Below are 15,673 nucleotides of genomic sequence, written 5' to 3' on the forward strand. Positions count from 1 at the left end.
AGATACATTAATTGGAGGAATTTGATGTGAATATGATTTATATCAAGTAAAGGAGAAAAGGACTATGGTTTGGAACGATCTTGCTCCGCTCATAGGTTCTCTTTGATAAGACTTCCTTCACGGGTTATTCGGGTTGTCAAATTTTTTGAACACTCTTACTAGTTAGGTTTCTCCCACTAGAAGAACAAAGAGTGAATTTGAGATAATTATTCTATTATAATGTCGGAATAAATGGTATGTGACTATTTGTGTATAGTTGTATTTTTTCATGTATGAATATGTCCTTTCGAAAATAACTAACTTGAAGAAGAAATATGACTATTTAAACGACCATGAATAGTCAATAAATATGCCTCTTCTTTAAATTGTACGTTAGAGCAACATTTTCATAAACATTTTTCTCTTATCAAACTTTTCTCACTTTTATAAATTTGTGCAAGTTCGGTTTATTTCCACAAAGAACAATTTGTTGGATCTTGTGGACGAAGTACTGCTTCCATAAGAAAAGTGATATGTTCTATTCTAGGAGACAATTACTCATAGAACTCATGCACTAGATTGAGTTAAATTGTCTTAAATAAACAACGTGAAGTCGTTGGGCTTAAATTTTCTCCAGCATATAAGGTTCTGTATTATTTTAGTAAGCCCTGCAAGTTTTTTTACACCCCCTTCCATCTCGGTTTCTGTCATTTCTGATTCACTTCTTTCTCTTGCTTTTGCCTCTGCTTGCAATCCAGTTTCGTTGGTTATATACTCTTATGCGCATTCCTTCTTCAAACCTTTTGGTATGTATTGCCCCCTAACTATAGATCAGATCCACTGGATGAGAAACTCAATTCCGCACCGTCGGACTTATCCACCAAGGGATTCCTTGAATACCTATACTTAAAAAGATAAACTCTAGAATAATAATACGATAACTCCAATTATCTAATTGTTGAATCAGTTGCCTATATTGCTATGCGCTTAGTCAACACTATAAGTAATAATGATAACATCCCCATATACACTGTGCATGATAATTTTATTACGAATTCTTCGTATTGCCTTTCAATTCAAGCCTCATATATCGAAGCCTTTTGTAGTTTAGGGGTCATATCTCCCCATCTCTCCGTACCCTGACGGTCTTTAGCATTTCGTCCAAGAGAAAGAGTTCCTCTAATTCTATAACTTTTTTATAATACTCTTTTCTTGAATATCATTCAAAAAAATTTCGGATAGAGGGGGATCCTGTTGAGTTCTTACGCTTTCATGTCTACAACTCAATTCATCCGATTATTACAGAGATGAACCTAAGCCGGAATATGAACCATAAAAGAAAATACCGACTAAACCGATTAACACATGCAAGTCGGACAGGAAATGGTGTTTCCAGTGGCGGACGGGTGAGTAACGCGTAAGAACCTGCCCCCCAATCGAGATGTCCTCTCTTTCGCCCAAGACGGATTGATTTAATTATAAAAAATTTGGAGCGTGAAGTTGAACTCAAGAACAAAACTCAAGTCATTGCTCATTCTTTTTCTGTTTTTTGTGATATTATTCATATTACATAAAGTATTTTAAGTGACAAATTTTTTTAAGAATAAATAGTTATTAAAAATAACATAAAATAAATATTTTCCTTAAAAATATTTGTTAGAGGTTGCCCAAGGTAATATTCAAAGCCCACGAGAAGACCAATGCCCAAAAGTATAGGAAGAGACATAGGAGAATACACATCCCAAAAGAAAAAAAAGTAATTGCCTCGAGATTTGAGTCAATCAATTGTGCTAGTAAATATATACCAATTAGGAAATAATCAAGCTACTCTTGGTCTAACACCTTGAAATCTTGAGCGTCCAAAATAATCCTGACATGATCAGAGATACACGTAACCAAAACACAACTGTCAAATGAAGAGCATTACAAATAATCTCATCAACAACACTAAAGGAGAAGGTAAGTAATCTCCAATGGAGAAGCTAACCTTACTTCTTGTGTAATTAGTTGAACTATATTAAGTTATCCATCGGAGTTTGGGAGTCTTGGTATCATACCGACGTGAGGATCTCTTATGCATGTCAGCTTGAAAAGCAAGACTAGATCAAAAGAAGTGGGTCGAAGGTCAAGCCCACGAAGGTCCGCTACAACAACGAACGTAGACGAGATCTGAGTGTCGACAATATTCAAAATTATTTTAGATCCTTTAGAAAAAAAAAAAAAGAAAAAAAGCTTGTCAAATGTCCAAACATCTTCATAATGTAATGAAAAACAACAAAATTGAAGAGAAAGAAAGGTGAAAACAAGAGAAAAAAATATTGCATAGAGGATCAAGTATTTCAATTAAGTTATACATTCATTTAAGTTGAAACAATTCAAGTATTTATAGGAAAAATAAGAAACTAGCCACTAATGCGTTATCCTTATATCTCTACCACTTACCTAGAAGCTCCCTTAATCAATCCACTAAACCATTATATCACTATTATCCAATTTATGAGGCACAACCTTAAATAAAAGTCAAGAATTTATCCAAGTTTAGCTTAGAATTCAATGTTAGGGTTAAAAATAACCTTTGAATACCTTCTTGGCTCTTAATTTAGCTTACTAACTCCAATGGATGCAAAATTAGGCTTCTAATAACCAAAAACAGTAGTAGGTGTAAGGACAGTCTTTCTCATATCAGTTGGGTGCGTAGTCTAGTTGGCCACATAGACGGTCCTTTTCAATGCCTCCACAGTAAGTTGGACGCATCCCTGACTTCAGTTGGACGCATAGCTTGTCGACGAATGATGTCAGCAATGGTCAACCTCATTCTTTTCACTTCAACAACCTAAATTCTTCCTTTCACACTTCTCTCTCTACTTTTCTTTGAGAGATTCACGAAATGAATGAATGAAATGAGCTTCTCCTCTTGGTATTTATAGGACTTTTCAAGTCAACCTTGTCATCGTCACCTCACTTCTTTGTTTTATTGAGAATGTCCTTAAACTCACAGTTTGTAATTTTGGAAAGTATTTTATTTATCAATAAATGTATTGTTGAAGAATTTATTCAATAAAAATGTTATTGAAATTGCATTATAAAATCCAATAAACGAATTCATGGGTATCATACGAATATTTTAACTTTATGTAGAGATTGAGTACCTTATCTCGGGGACTATGGATACGGCCTACTTTGTATACTGATACAAACGATGTGATCCCAAAATCGTTCATGTAGAGACATGTGAGTGGGGGCATCATATGCAAAATATGTTTGCATAAGACCAGACCACGAAATAGTCACTTTTCTTTATAACGACCATTTACTGTTAAAACTGACTATTTCAAATTAGATGACTTAAGGTAACTCGATCTTAATCTTGAGCTAACTATGAACTTCTATTTATTCGGGATTATCCTTTGATCTGCATAGGTAAGAGTAGTTCAACAACACTATTCAACAAGCTTTCCATTTTGAGGATAAGACTAAATAGATAGTTAGGGACATAGTCCTGCAAGATAGAATTTACCCCTACCCATTTTAGGGTTAGCAGATAGGTTGTTTCATTAAGTACTGATTCCTGGTCTTAAACAAAGGGGTCTCGCCCTTTCATGGCTGAGAGGTACATGCTTGATTAGTTGGACTATAAACATATTGTTTAATAGAGGATCAGTGGGAGCTTAAGAAGTAGGATGTATTTACAAAGGTAAAACGATAACTTCAACCTAGCTATAAATACGAACTGTTGGGTTTTATGTCCTAAAACTCGTGGTTTGTAAACAGTATAACTTATTCTAAAAATTCAATAAGTTGTTATTGAATATATTGTTTTTTAGAAATCCAATAAACCTAAAAGTCCCTTGACTATTACATGAGTACTTGAACTTTATGTGGAGACATAAAAGTGGATCACGTTCGAGTAAATAGTAAAAAATGATCTATAGTATATGAATAAGGTTGGGTGGCTTATTCTGGTCACACTATTGGATGCGGCCTACTCTGTAGTTGTTACAAAGAGTTGTAAAGTGCTACAAATGAAGTGATCCTAATTCGTACATGTTATGACATGAAGAGTGAGGACGTCCTATGCAAATGAGTTTTGTACAAGATCGAACCACGAAACCAGTCACTCTTACTTTATAACATTGTTTACTATTTAAGACTGATTATTTCAAAGCGATGACCTAGGTAGCTCGACCTTAATCCTAAACTAACTATGAACTCCTGTTTGTTCGGGATTATCCTTTGATTTGTAAACGGTGAGAGTAGACCAACATGTCTGCTCAATAAGCCTCCCATTTTGGGATAAGACTGGAATAATAGCTAGGGACATAGCCCTGCAAGATGGAACTCGCTCCTACCCGATTAGGGTTAGTAAAGAGGTTGTTCCTTTTAAGTGCTGATTCTGGGTATTGAACAAGAGGTCTCATCTTCTCATTGGCCTGAAAGGGATTCGATTTGTTGATTGGATCATAAATCAATTATTCATTAGGGGATCAGTGGAACTTAAGACACGAGAGGTAATTTTGGGGGTAAAACAGAGATTCGACCCAGTCGTTATTATGAACAATCCGTGAAAGGTTAACTTATTAATCATGGTTATATCGAGTGGACATAATATATCTATAGTGAGGGGAGTTCAGCTATGGGTTTTAGTGGAATCACCCATTAGTTAACGAATGGGGGTTAGTTTGGTCTAATAAGTTTAATCGATTAATCTCGGATCGTTGGAGCCCATGATTTGTAGGTCCGCGAGGTCCCTTACTAGTTCGTAAATGGATTAGCTCTAGAATAGCGTGATAATTTAATTTGAAATGTTCAAATTAGAATTAAATGAAATTGGAGAAATAATATTTAAATATGATTTAAATATTCAAAGATGGAATTGTGTAAAATTAATTTAATGTTTAATATTAAATTAATTAGAATTGTTTAAATAATTATTTATTAATTTTATTAAGAACGTTAATTTTATAAAATTAATAATATTTTCAATTTTATAAAATAAAATTGATTTATGAAATCAATTTTTGAAAAATTGAAAAAGAGAGAAAACACAAAATGGAAAAATGACATTTTCCATTATTTCTTCAAGTTACTCACACTAAACCCATATTCTTAAGTCTTCATTAACTACAAGCATGAGCTACATCTTATACAGCTAATCTCTTTGCATGATCGTTTGCAATATATTAAAGAGATTAGAGTGATTTTGAGACAATGCAACCGATAGAATTTCTCTGAAAAATTCATGAGAAAAAGTTGTTCTTCCGTTGGGTTGCTATTGTGAGTTTGTCTCCATATTCCCTTGATTCCAACTTATTTTGAGTCCCACAACTCAATCTAGAGCACCAAGAGGATAGTAGGGAAGATCTTGGGGTAGTCTACAACAAGATTCAGAGGAGATTTGCAGCTGGAATTCAAGCTTAGAGGAAGTTCTACAAAGGTATGTCTTGAACCCATTTATTTATGCAATAACATGCTTTCATTTCTACCAAAATTAATGAATTAGAGTGCTTATGGATCCTTGTCGCTTCCGTTGCACGCTGGTACGTTCCAACAAAAATTGTGAATGATCGACTTACTTATTATGGTTAAATCAAGTGGACAAAAATATATCTACAGTGAGAAGAGTGCAACTATCGAGCTATAGTGATATGTCTCGATAGTTAACGAATATTAATTAATTCGGTTTAAAGATTTTAGCCAATTAATTTCAAATCGTTGGAGTTCATGATCTGTAGGTCCATAAGATCCCTTTACTAGGTCATGAAAGATTAAATTTTGGATTTGAAAATTGAACGAATTTGAAGTGTTCAAATTCGATATTAGAGTTTGGAATTTGAAATATTTAATTTCAATTTTAGGATTTGGATAATTATATTCGATTTATTTAACGTTTAAATTTTCTGAAATTAAATGTAATTAGACCGTTTAAAGATTTAAATGTTGGTTTACATATTGATTACATGAATAGGATTCATGTTTAAATTAGATTTTTTATTTATTTAATATTTGGTATTAAATTATTATTTAATTAATTAAATATGTTTAATCAATTAATTTTTTAAAATAAATTATTTTTAATTTGTGAAAGTCAATTTTAGAATTGAATTTTAGGTTTTTATCTAAATTAATTTTGAAGTAAAATTAATTAGATTTAAAAATCAAATTAAAAATGTTTTTTAATTTGAAAGTGGGTTTACCCCAAATTTCAAATTGATTAGTGGATTATTCCAAGTTTAACACCTTACCAATATCTAAAGTGCTAATTGAAGTGTCACTTGGCTGAATGAGTGAGTGCTTGCATGATTCAACTTGTTAAATACTCCAATTTACAGAATATTGTGATTTTTGAAAAATGTTAAGCAAAAACATTTTTGCTATCAAGCTCTCAAATATCCAACTTTATCCCTTTAAATTATGAGTTTCCACCACTCAATCCAAGGCTGAGAATAGTAGAGAAGAACCTCTAGGTGGTCTACTAAAGAATTGAAGATCAATTTCGTGGATTAAGCAATGAGCAAGTGGAAATCTACAAAGCTATCCACAATGAAACCCTCTTTTTGTTAAAAATTAATTTTCAGCATGCTTTGTTTTCAAATTAAGTGCAATTAGAATGCTTAAGGATTCTCTTAACTTCCGTTTTATGCATCTTTACTCTATCATATTTGATTCCTCTTTCTAAAATTTTGTTTAAGTGTCAACTTTTAAAGCATTCTCACCTTAGAGTTAGTCACCTCAATTGCATGCACCAATTCATGCTCCTAAGTTCCAGCTTATAATATTTATTCACCCCAGAGTTCGCCACCTCCTTCTACACTTAGCCAACTTTTCTTTTCCTTTCGACCACCTCCTACTTCCAACCCCCCTATGTGGCTTCAACTCCCGATTGACCTCCATGCTCTACTTTTTGGATGCATAGTCCAGACCATGCGCCTAACTTACCCTCCTTTGCCTACTTTGGACGCATAGTTTTCACACCATGCACCCAACCTTCCTTCTTTCCTCCTTTCTTTGTTTGTGTCTGCTTCTCAACGTATGATTTCTCCTTTCTTTATCTTCCCTAAGTGTCCTAGCACACTCATCCTCCGTATTCTATAAACATGCTAAAGGACTGTGAGGTTCATAACGGAAGTGGGATCAGTCTCAATTTTAAAAATTTACAAAGAATTAAAATTACAGAAAATAAAATTATGCATTTTCAATAAAATTTACAACATGCAATAATCAATAAGAAGGATTTTGATAAGCATTGTTCCCACTAAATTTGCTCAAATTTGTTACTTTCTTGTACAACATTTACTTCTGCTTCTTTGAGATCCACACGATAATTTGGTCTAATATGACTTGATTTTCCACAACGATGACACACCACCTTCATCCGACAATCAGGTTTGATGTCTCCCAGCTTACTGCACCTAAAACATCCCTGCAATTTTCCCTTGGACTGCCCTACAACCATGAAATAATTGTTGTCATTTGAAGAACGTTTGGAAGAATAATTTACTATTCCCTTGTCTTTTGCATAAAAAACAACTTCCACCTTGGGATGAGATTTCTTGTTGTTGCCAAGCATTTGTTTCATCAGTGCTTCTAGATTTGACAACAAATTTTCCAACTCAACTATAGAAGGTTGATTTACCCAACCTTGTATCAAATAAATAAATAGAATAAACTCTTTTCGCAGCTCACGAATAAAATAAAGACGCAAATAAGCATCGCTCAAAGTCTTAATTTTCAGAAAATATTCAAAACTAAAAAGTTACCTCGAGTCGTTCTAGCAAGTTTGTTCTCCAAGTATTGCAATCTAGTTGTGTTTTTCTGAGTGAACAACCTTTCGAGTGTGTCCCAACTTTCTTTGGAGAATTCTCTATCATAAACATGCTTTATATACTCCTTTCTTATAGAAGTTCGCAAAGCAAATAAAGTTTTGTCACATTGGACCTTCCACTTCCTTCGTGTCTCAGCATTCTCCAAAGTATATTTTGGAATTGAATCGTCACTGGAAACAAGATCCCACAAATCTTGTCCTTGAAGAAAAGCTTCCATACATAGCCTCTAGTAGCTATAATTATCACCAGCAAGCTTGTCTACATAAATATTGTTTCCACCATTCATCTTCACAAAGCATTTAAACTCAAATACAAAACAAAGAACCTGAACACTCTGATACCATATAACGAAAAATAACAAATTGAAGAGAACGATAGGTGGAAACACGAGAGAAAATATTGCATGAAGGATCAAGTGTTTCAATTAAGTTTTACATTCATTTAAGTGGAAACAATACAAGTATTTATAGGAAAAATAAGAAACTACCCACCAATGCATTATTCTTAAATTTTTACTAGTAACCTAGAAAAACTCCCTTAATCAATTCACTAAACTATTATGCCACTGTCCTCTAGTTTAGAGGTAGAAAAAACTAATTTAATTAATAATTTACAAAATGAGTTTACACTAATTTTTAACACTTAAAACATACTATGAATAAAAAGTATCTTATATTATTCCTCAAGGCATCCAAGTTGACTAGACGCGCCCAACTAGTGAAGTGGTAGGGACCATGTCACATGGCAAAGATAGAGGCATCCCAATTTAAAAGAGTAGGAACGAACCATGTCATGTCATGTAAAGCATTAGCTTTCTATTATTTTTTTTGTTTCTTTTTTAGTAAAGAGATTTTTGGGATAAAATCCCTCAAAAGTGATATCTAATTAGTAATTAATTTCACATCATCTCCAAAAAACACAATATATATGTAAATCTATTCAATGTTTTTATATTTAAGTTAAAAAATAAAGAAGCATTATTAGGGTTGTCTTGTCTCTAATGGGTAAAATTTTCAACATATATATTTCAACAATCCTTCAATCCAGAAACCTATCAAACACATCTTTAAGTTATAATTTTCTAATTCTTTATTATAAATTACTACACCAAATACAAAATCTATCTAAATCAAATTCATATCTCTCACCATAGATAAAAACACTACTTTTTGCTATCCGAAACTCGTTTAGAGAGAGCTTCCACAATAAAGTCCTTGAGTGAGAGGGGCAAATAGTACATAATTGCCATGAAGGTTGAATAGCCTCCGTAAGAGAACCAAGGCGACGGCTTCTTTTTTAGAACCGCAGCCACCGTCTTATCTGCAAACTCGGCAGTAGGGGTAGCCTTGGGGCCTTGTGAGGCATTGGCTCTGGCTAACATTGCAGCTTCAAAGGGCTTGAATAGCTTCAACTCAGGCATTTGATTAAAGCCGGCAATGGCAGAGCTTCCAATGTTTGATTTAATGGCTCCAGGGACAACGTTGATAACGTCGATTCCAAAGGGCTTCAGCTCCATCCTTTAATGTTGGAAATATCAATCAAGTCAACTAACATCGCCGTGTGAAATAAATGTGCAAATTAAATGAAACATGTCAGCGAATTGAATAGGATATTGATTGGGTTTGGCTTATTTATTCAAGTTTCTATTCTGGTCCACTAAAAAGCAAAAGTTATAGATTCCAAACTTTTAATTTCTGTAGAAAAAGTCTACTTAACGCACTTGAAATAACTTCTCAAATGCTTAAAAAAAATATATATATATTTTTGAACACTTAGAAAGCAATTTCAAACAAACTCTCTTACAGAAGTTGTCTTGAATCGACCAATATAAAATTAAAGTCGACCAAAAGAAAATTACTTGCTTACACATCGACTTGTGTAGTTTGTTTCTGTTTCTACAGATCTATTTTAGTGCATTGTAGCTAAATATATTCTGTACGTATCTTAGAGCTGCTAAAAAGATAACTCACACCAGAAAGTCAATAGGAGCCCCGGCATGTATTTTGCTCATATGAGTACTTGAATTAAACTTTATAAGTATAAAAGTCTCAAATCCACTACATAATCAAACAAGCAAAAACATCCGAATGTTCAAATTCAATTAAATATTTATTCAAAGAGAGAAGAAAAAAGTGGAATGGAAATATGCTCATCCACTCGCAAGAATGTATACAAGAATCGGAACTTAAACCCACAAAAATATTATTTAACCCCTTCATTTAAGTTAAGAATTGAACTTGTTAAAACAAATGTTTTAAAGTCAAATTCCACCCAACAATTAAAGTCTATTTGTAAACTATTTGAATTTTAGTTTTTAATTTTTGAAAATTAAGTTTATAAATACTACCTTCACCATTGTTTTGACTAAAAAGTCAAGTCACTTCCACCTCTTTCCTTATTTGGTTATTCACTTCCTATCATCATTTTTAAAAAGTCAAGCCACTTGAACTCTAAAAAAAACGTAGTTTTAAAGCCCGTTTGATAACTATTTTGGTTTTGAACATTGTGTTTGTTTTCTTACAACTTCTTTATCATAATTTTTATCTTACCTAATAAAGACTAGATTTCTTGGCCAATTTCCTAAAACATAAACTACTTTTTACTAGATTTCTTGGCCAATTTCCTAAAACATAAACTACTTTTTTCTACTTTTCAAAACTTAGTCTTTGGTTTTTAAAAACAATGGTAGGGGTGGATAACAAAATAAAGAAACCAATAGATGGTAGTAGAGTTTATAAGCTAAATTTTCAAAAACCAAATAGTTATCCAATGGGGCCTTAGTATAATGAACTTTCCTCCCATAAAAGTTCAGCAACAAATTAATTTAATAAATTATCATTAGCGAGGGTCTAGAAGATCGAGTTGATTAAACAAGAACATCAACCAAGGCAAGGCAAAACATTCTGTGCAAGATCAGGAACACAAATCAATTGTTAATTGTACCATGTGATGAGAATCAGAGAGGTATATACGAACCTCAGACAGTCAGAAACGGAATGAAGGGCAGCTTTAGTTGCAGTATAAGCACCAGCCCATGGAAGAGGTGCCAATACGGTGACACTTCCCAGATTCACAATCTTCCCCTTTCTTCGTGATGCCATGTGAGGAACCACGGCTTGAATCAATCTCATAGTCCCTGCAAATGCAATTCCCCAATTTATAAATATGAGTTTACCATAATACAATAATCCACCCCTTTCAATATATGAAGTGTTCTCATTTTCCCCACCTCTGACTCTATTTTCTATATTTTACAGTAATAAACAAATAGCCTGGTTCTAACGCATACAGTACCAAAAGCTGATGAACACAGTAGAACAGAAGACAAGATGATATAGCCTTCAGCGTTTGTAGTTACAAGGATTGAATCAAATGTTAATCTCAAAACAATATCCAAACTCGAACCAATTGGAAATCTAAATTGGGGGGCTCAGCCAGTTCACAGTTTCAAATCCCTAGTTTTGACATAATTCGATTCTTCTAGGATGAAAATGAAATGACGAATCAAAATTAAAATACAATTAACTTCACTGATCGATAATTTGTTAGAATCTCACCGAAAACATTGGTATTGAAGGCATTCTGCATAGCGGAAAGAGGAACCTCGGCAATTGGGCCAATACATTGAATGCCAGCGTTATTCACCAAAATATCGATTCGACCGAATTTTTCGATGACAAGAGACGTTAATCGCTCAACGCTTTTGTCGGACAGGACATCAAGTTCTTGTAAGAAAAATCTTGGATCGTGCTCCAGGTCCGCCATTGAGGAGCGGGACCTGCTGGTTGCAACTACCAAACAGCCCTGATCGGCGAAGGCTAGGGCGAGGGAGTGGCCTATGCCTCCGTCGGAACAGCCGGAAATGACAACCACTTCCTTTCCGGCGAACTCCATATCGCTTTATCTACTTGGAAAATGAAGTGTCGGCCTCCGCCAGCAATTGATGAACGAAGCTTACGCCGGCCACCACATTAAACCGCTACATAAATCGGAGATTGGAGCGTTGCGTAGCAATTTTGCCAAAACAATTTTTAAGATAAGCACCAAAGTTCGAAATATGGATGTGGATCTGAATATTTTGATCTCCATTTTATTAAAATATCTATATGATGTAAATTTCATAAAATTTTATAAACATTAATCGTAATTCTTATAACCAATTAATGAAACTATAATTGCTATAACCCATTAATGAAACTTTAGTTGTGGTATTTAAAAGGTTGAAACGACTTACTTAGGCTATAATTAATTATTTTTATTCATTATTTTTATGAAATAAGACAACATTTACATGTATATTGTAAATGTCATTGTAGAGCATAAATTTAAAATATAAATAAAAAAAATAATTAAAAATTATATAAAGTTTGGATGGTAAAAAGAAAAAAGCTCACACAATGTGAAATGACATAAACATTTAATGAAAAATGTTTGAATAAGATTAAGAATAAATATAACTTCTTTCTGGTAGTTTTCTCAATTTCATTTTTCTTAGAAATGATAGTTTCAGATTGAAAATATTAGTGAAAATTGACAAAAATTGAAAATTAGAAAAAGTAGCTCATTAAAAAGTTTCATCGTCATCAGAAATGATATTGACATGGAAAACTATACAATTACGTGTGTAATCAAAATCATAAAATTGAAAAACTTAAACTGAATTAACCTAGTTAATTAAAAAAACCAAAATTTTCTTGAAATTTTCTCAAGGAAAACATAATAAAAATGTCTTAAATTTTGTTGAAATTGAGGGAAAAACAAAATTTTCCTTACTGAAATTTTGAGGCCTTTCGAGATTTCGATGAGAATTTTACACCATGGTTAGCACATGGGTGAGGGATTTTTTAGGTAAAGATTTGTTTGTTTTTTTCTAATGGTCACAAATAGCTCTCAATTTTTTATTTTTCACAAATGGTACTTTTTTCACCCATTGTTTTAATGTCGCATACGGAACATCTACAACATTAAGCTAAGATCGATACCAAAATTAAAATTTTAAAAAAAAAATGTGTGAAACTTATAATCATATTAGTATAACCCTAAACTTTGGTTAATAAATCAATTTAGACTCTTTTCTCATAATTTCAAATTATCTATGCAATATTATATTGCTTACAAATAGATGTATCTCTTAAATTTTATCATGTATCTTTTATTATTCATCAAAGCCATATTGAATGGATTTTTTTGTATCAATATTGGACAAAGTTCACATGAAATAAAGGATCTCTTTGGGGACCAATATCCTATGTCGGGAGATGATATAGTCCCTATATGACTACTTGATCCACTGATATACCATCTTCAATTTTCACTTCCTTCAACATGTACATAGTAGTAACCCTCATTTAACAACTCCCTCAGCTTCTCCACCCCCACTTCCTATGTCTCCTCCCCTCTCATACCCGATCGTTACTATCGTCACTCTCTCCTCCCTTTCTATGATCCACTTACCTTTTTATTTCTGTATTCTTTTATTGAATTTATTTCATAATACTTCGGGTGTATTTTTTTCCACTATATCCATTTTATTAAGAAACTATGGTATTTTAATCTAGTTCCATTAGGGGTGGTCATTCAAATCACAAAAATCGAACCGAACCAAACCGAAAACTTAGTGAAACCAAAAAATACGGTTTGATCCGGTTTGAAGAAATTTTGAAACCGAATCGAACAGCTTTTAACAACGATCTGAGATTAACCGGCTAAACTCTTTAACCCAATTAACCAACATTCATTAACTACTAGGTCATTCCACTAAAGCCTAGTAGTTGCATTCCCCTCACTGTATAAATATTTTCGTCCACTCAATATAACCATAATTAATAAGTCAACATTTCACAGGTTGCTTATAATAACGGTTAGGTCAAAAGTTTTTTTTACCCCCGATGAACAATTTGTTTGTGATCCAATCACTAAACCAAGTCCCTCTCGAGCCAATGAGAGGATGTGACCCATTATTCAAGACCCGGAGTCAGTACTTAAGGAAACATCCTCTCTACGATCCCTAAAAGCGGGTAGAAGTAAATTTTATCTTGTACCCTATGTCCCCAGCTATCTCCTTAGTCTTATCCCTGAAATAGGAGCTTATTGAGTCGACATTGTTGGGCCAACCCTCACCCATGCAAATCTAATGATAATTCAAATAAATAGGAGCTCATAGTACGCTCAGGATTAAGGTCAAGTTACCTAAGTCATCACTTTGAAATAGTCAGTATTAAACGGTAAACAACGTTATAAAGTAAGAGTGACTTATTTCATGGTCCGGTCTTATACAAACTATTTGCACAGGACGTCTCCACTCGCATATCTCCACATGAACAGTTTAGGATCACATCGTTTGTACTAAATACAAAGTGGATCGCATCTGATAGTGTCCCCAGAATAAGGTACCCAACCTTATCCGTACAGTAAGTATAAATGATCGACATTGTTATGTGTCCCCAGAATAAGGTACCCAACCTTATCCGTATACTATAGATCGTTTTAGTTATCCACTCTTATGTCTCCACATAAAGTCCAAGTACCATGAAATAGTCATGGATCTTAGTTTAATAGATTTAGGTTCTTTCTAAAATGAAATGAGCAATTCATACATTCAATGACAACTTTATTGAATATACCTCAATAACATCTTTATTGATAACAGAATAAGTTTATTGTTTACAAACCAAGAGTTTTAGGACATAAAATCCAACAAATATAAACATTGTTGGAGTTGATGCAATAACTTCGCAGCAAAAGGAGGATCACCCTAAGTTGGCGCATGAGCGCATGGCAAGGAACACAGGATGCATTGATGTTTGCCAACATACGCCTCAACGTACTTATAGTCACCATTAGAGTTGATGCATTAACATGACAACAAAAGGAGGACCAATGTGTCACACCCTAAGTTGGCGCGTGAGCCCATGGCAAGGAATGTGGGACTTATTAATGTCGGCCAACATATGTCCTTACATACCTTATTGTCACCATTACAGTTGATGCATTACCTTCATACCAAAGGGAAGACTCGTGTGTCACACCCTAAGTTGGAGCATGGGTGCATGGCAAGGAACGATGAGCGCATTGACGTCTGTCAATATACGTCCCAACGTACCTTATAGCCACCATTAGAGTTGATGTAGTAACTTCACGGCAAAGAAAAGAACAGTGTGTCAAATCCTAAGTTAGCGTACAAATGCATGGCAAGGAACGAATGACGCATTGATGTCTACCAACATACGTCCCAACGTACCTCATAACCACCATTGTTGAAGTTGGTGCACTAACTTCACAACAAAAAGAGGACCGGTGTGTCACACCCTAAGTTGACACATGGGTGTTTGTGAAAGAGCGTGCCAACATGCCCAACATACCTATAAGGAAACGATTTAAAAAAAAAAAAAAAAAATTATAAGTGCACTCTTGGAAGAAGTTTAATTACTTTGAGACTTATCCTTTGGTAGTGATTGAATATTCAACTAAACAAAACTATGAGAAAAAAAAAAATATTAAGTTAGCAAAATTAGAAGAAGAAAAGAGTTTTTTTTTTTTTGAGGAAAAAGAAAAGAGCTTGCAGAGAACCAGAAGGAAAAAAATGAAGGAAAAAAAGAGAGAAGAGAGAGAAAAAACGTAAAAGTAAGAAGAAAAAAGAAAGAAGAAAAGGCAAAGGCAAAAAAAAATGAAAAAAGAAAAAGAAAAAGAAAGAGGAGGCTTATGAAGGAAAGAGAAAAAGGGAAAAAAATAAGAAAAAAAAGGAAAAAAAAAGGATAAAATCTCGATATTAATCTCGACCAGATTGATACTGATATTCTATAAATTTGGGCTCTTACTGAATTTTTGGGCAGATTAACATCAATATTTCTTATATATTTCTCTTATCTTAC

At 33.6% G+C, this 15,673-nt stretch overlaps 1 protein-coding gene across 1 annotated transcript; it reads right to left on the reverse strand.

The window, feature by feature from the left end:
• Positions 1–8,800: 8,800 nt before the first annotated feature.
• Positions 8,801–12,059, reverse strand: LOC120072691 (short-chain dehydrogenase RED1-like). The gene is made up of 3 exons (XM_039025142.2): positions 11,360–12,059; positions 10,779–10,938; positions 8,801–9,319 (listed from the first exon to the last, which is right to left on the reverse strand). The coding sequence occupies exons 1-3, from the start codon at positions 11,694–11,696 to the stop codon at positions 8,965–8,967; spliced, it is 852 nt and encodes a 283-aa protein (XP_038881070.1). The 5' UTR covers positions 11,697–12,059; the 3' UTR covers positions 8,801–8,964.
• Between the last annotated feature and the right edge of the window lie 3,614 nt (positions 12,060–15,673).

The sequence above is a fragment of the Benincasa hispida genome, chromosome 3, assembly GCF_027475165.1.
Source record: "Benincasa hispida cultivar pf3 chromosome 3, pf3_genome.v1.1, whole genome shotgun sequence".
Taxonomy (NCBI): domain Eukaryota; kingdom Viridiplantae; phylum Streptophyta; class Magnoliopsida; order Cucurbitales; family Cucurbitaceae; genus Benincasa; species Benincasa hispida.

Coding starts and splice junctions, on each gene's coding strand:
- LOC120072691 (XM_039025142.2), bottom strand. CDS start 11,696: ATGGAGTTCGCCGGAAAGGAAGTGGTTGTCATTTCCGGCTGTTCCGAC. Junction 10,939..11,359: donor CTTCAATACCAATGTTTTCG/GTGAGATTCTAA, acceptor TTGCATTTGCAG/GGACTATGAGATTGATTCAA. Junction 9,320..10,778: donor TCCGTTTCTGACTGTCTGAG/GTTCGTATATAC, acceptor CCAACATTAAAG/GATGGAGCTGAAGCCCTTTG.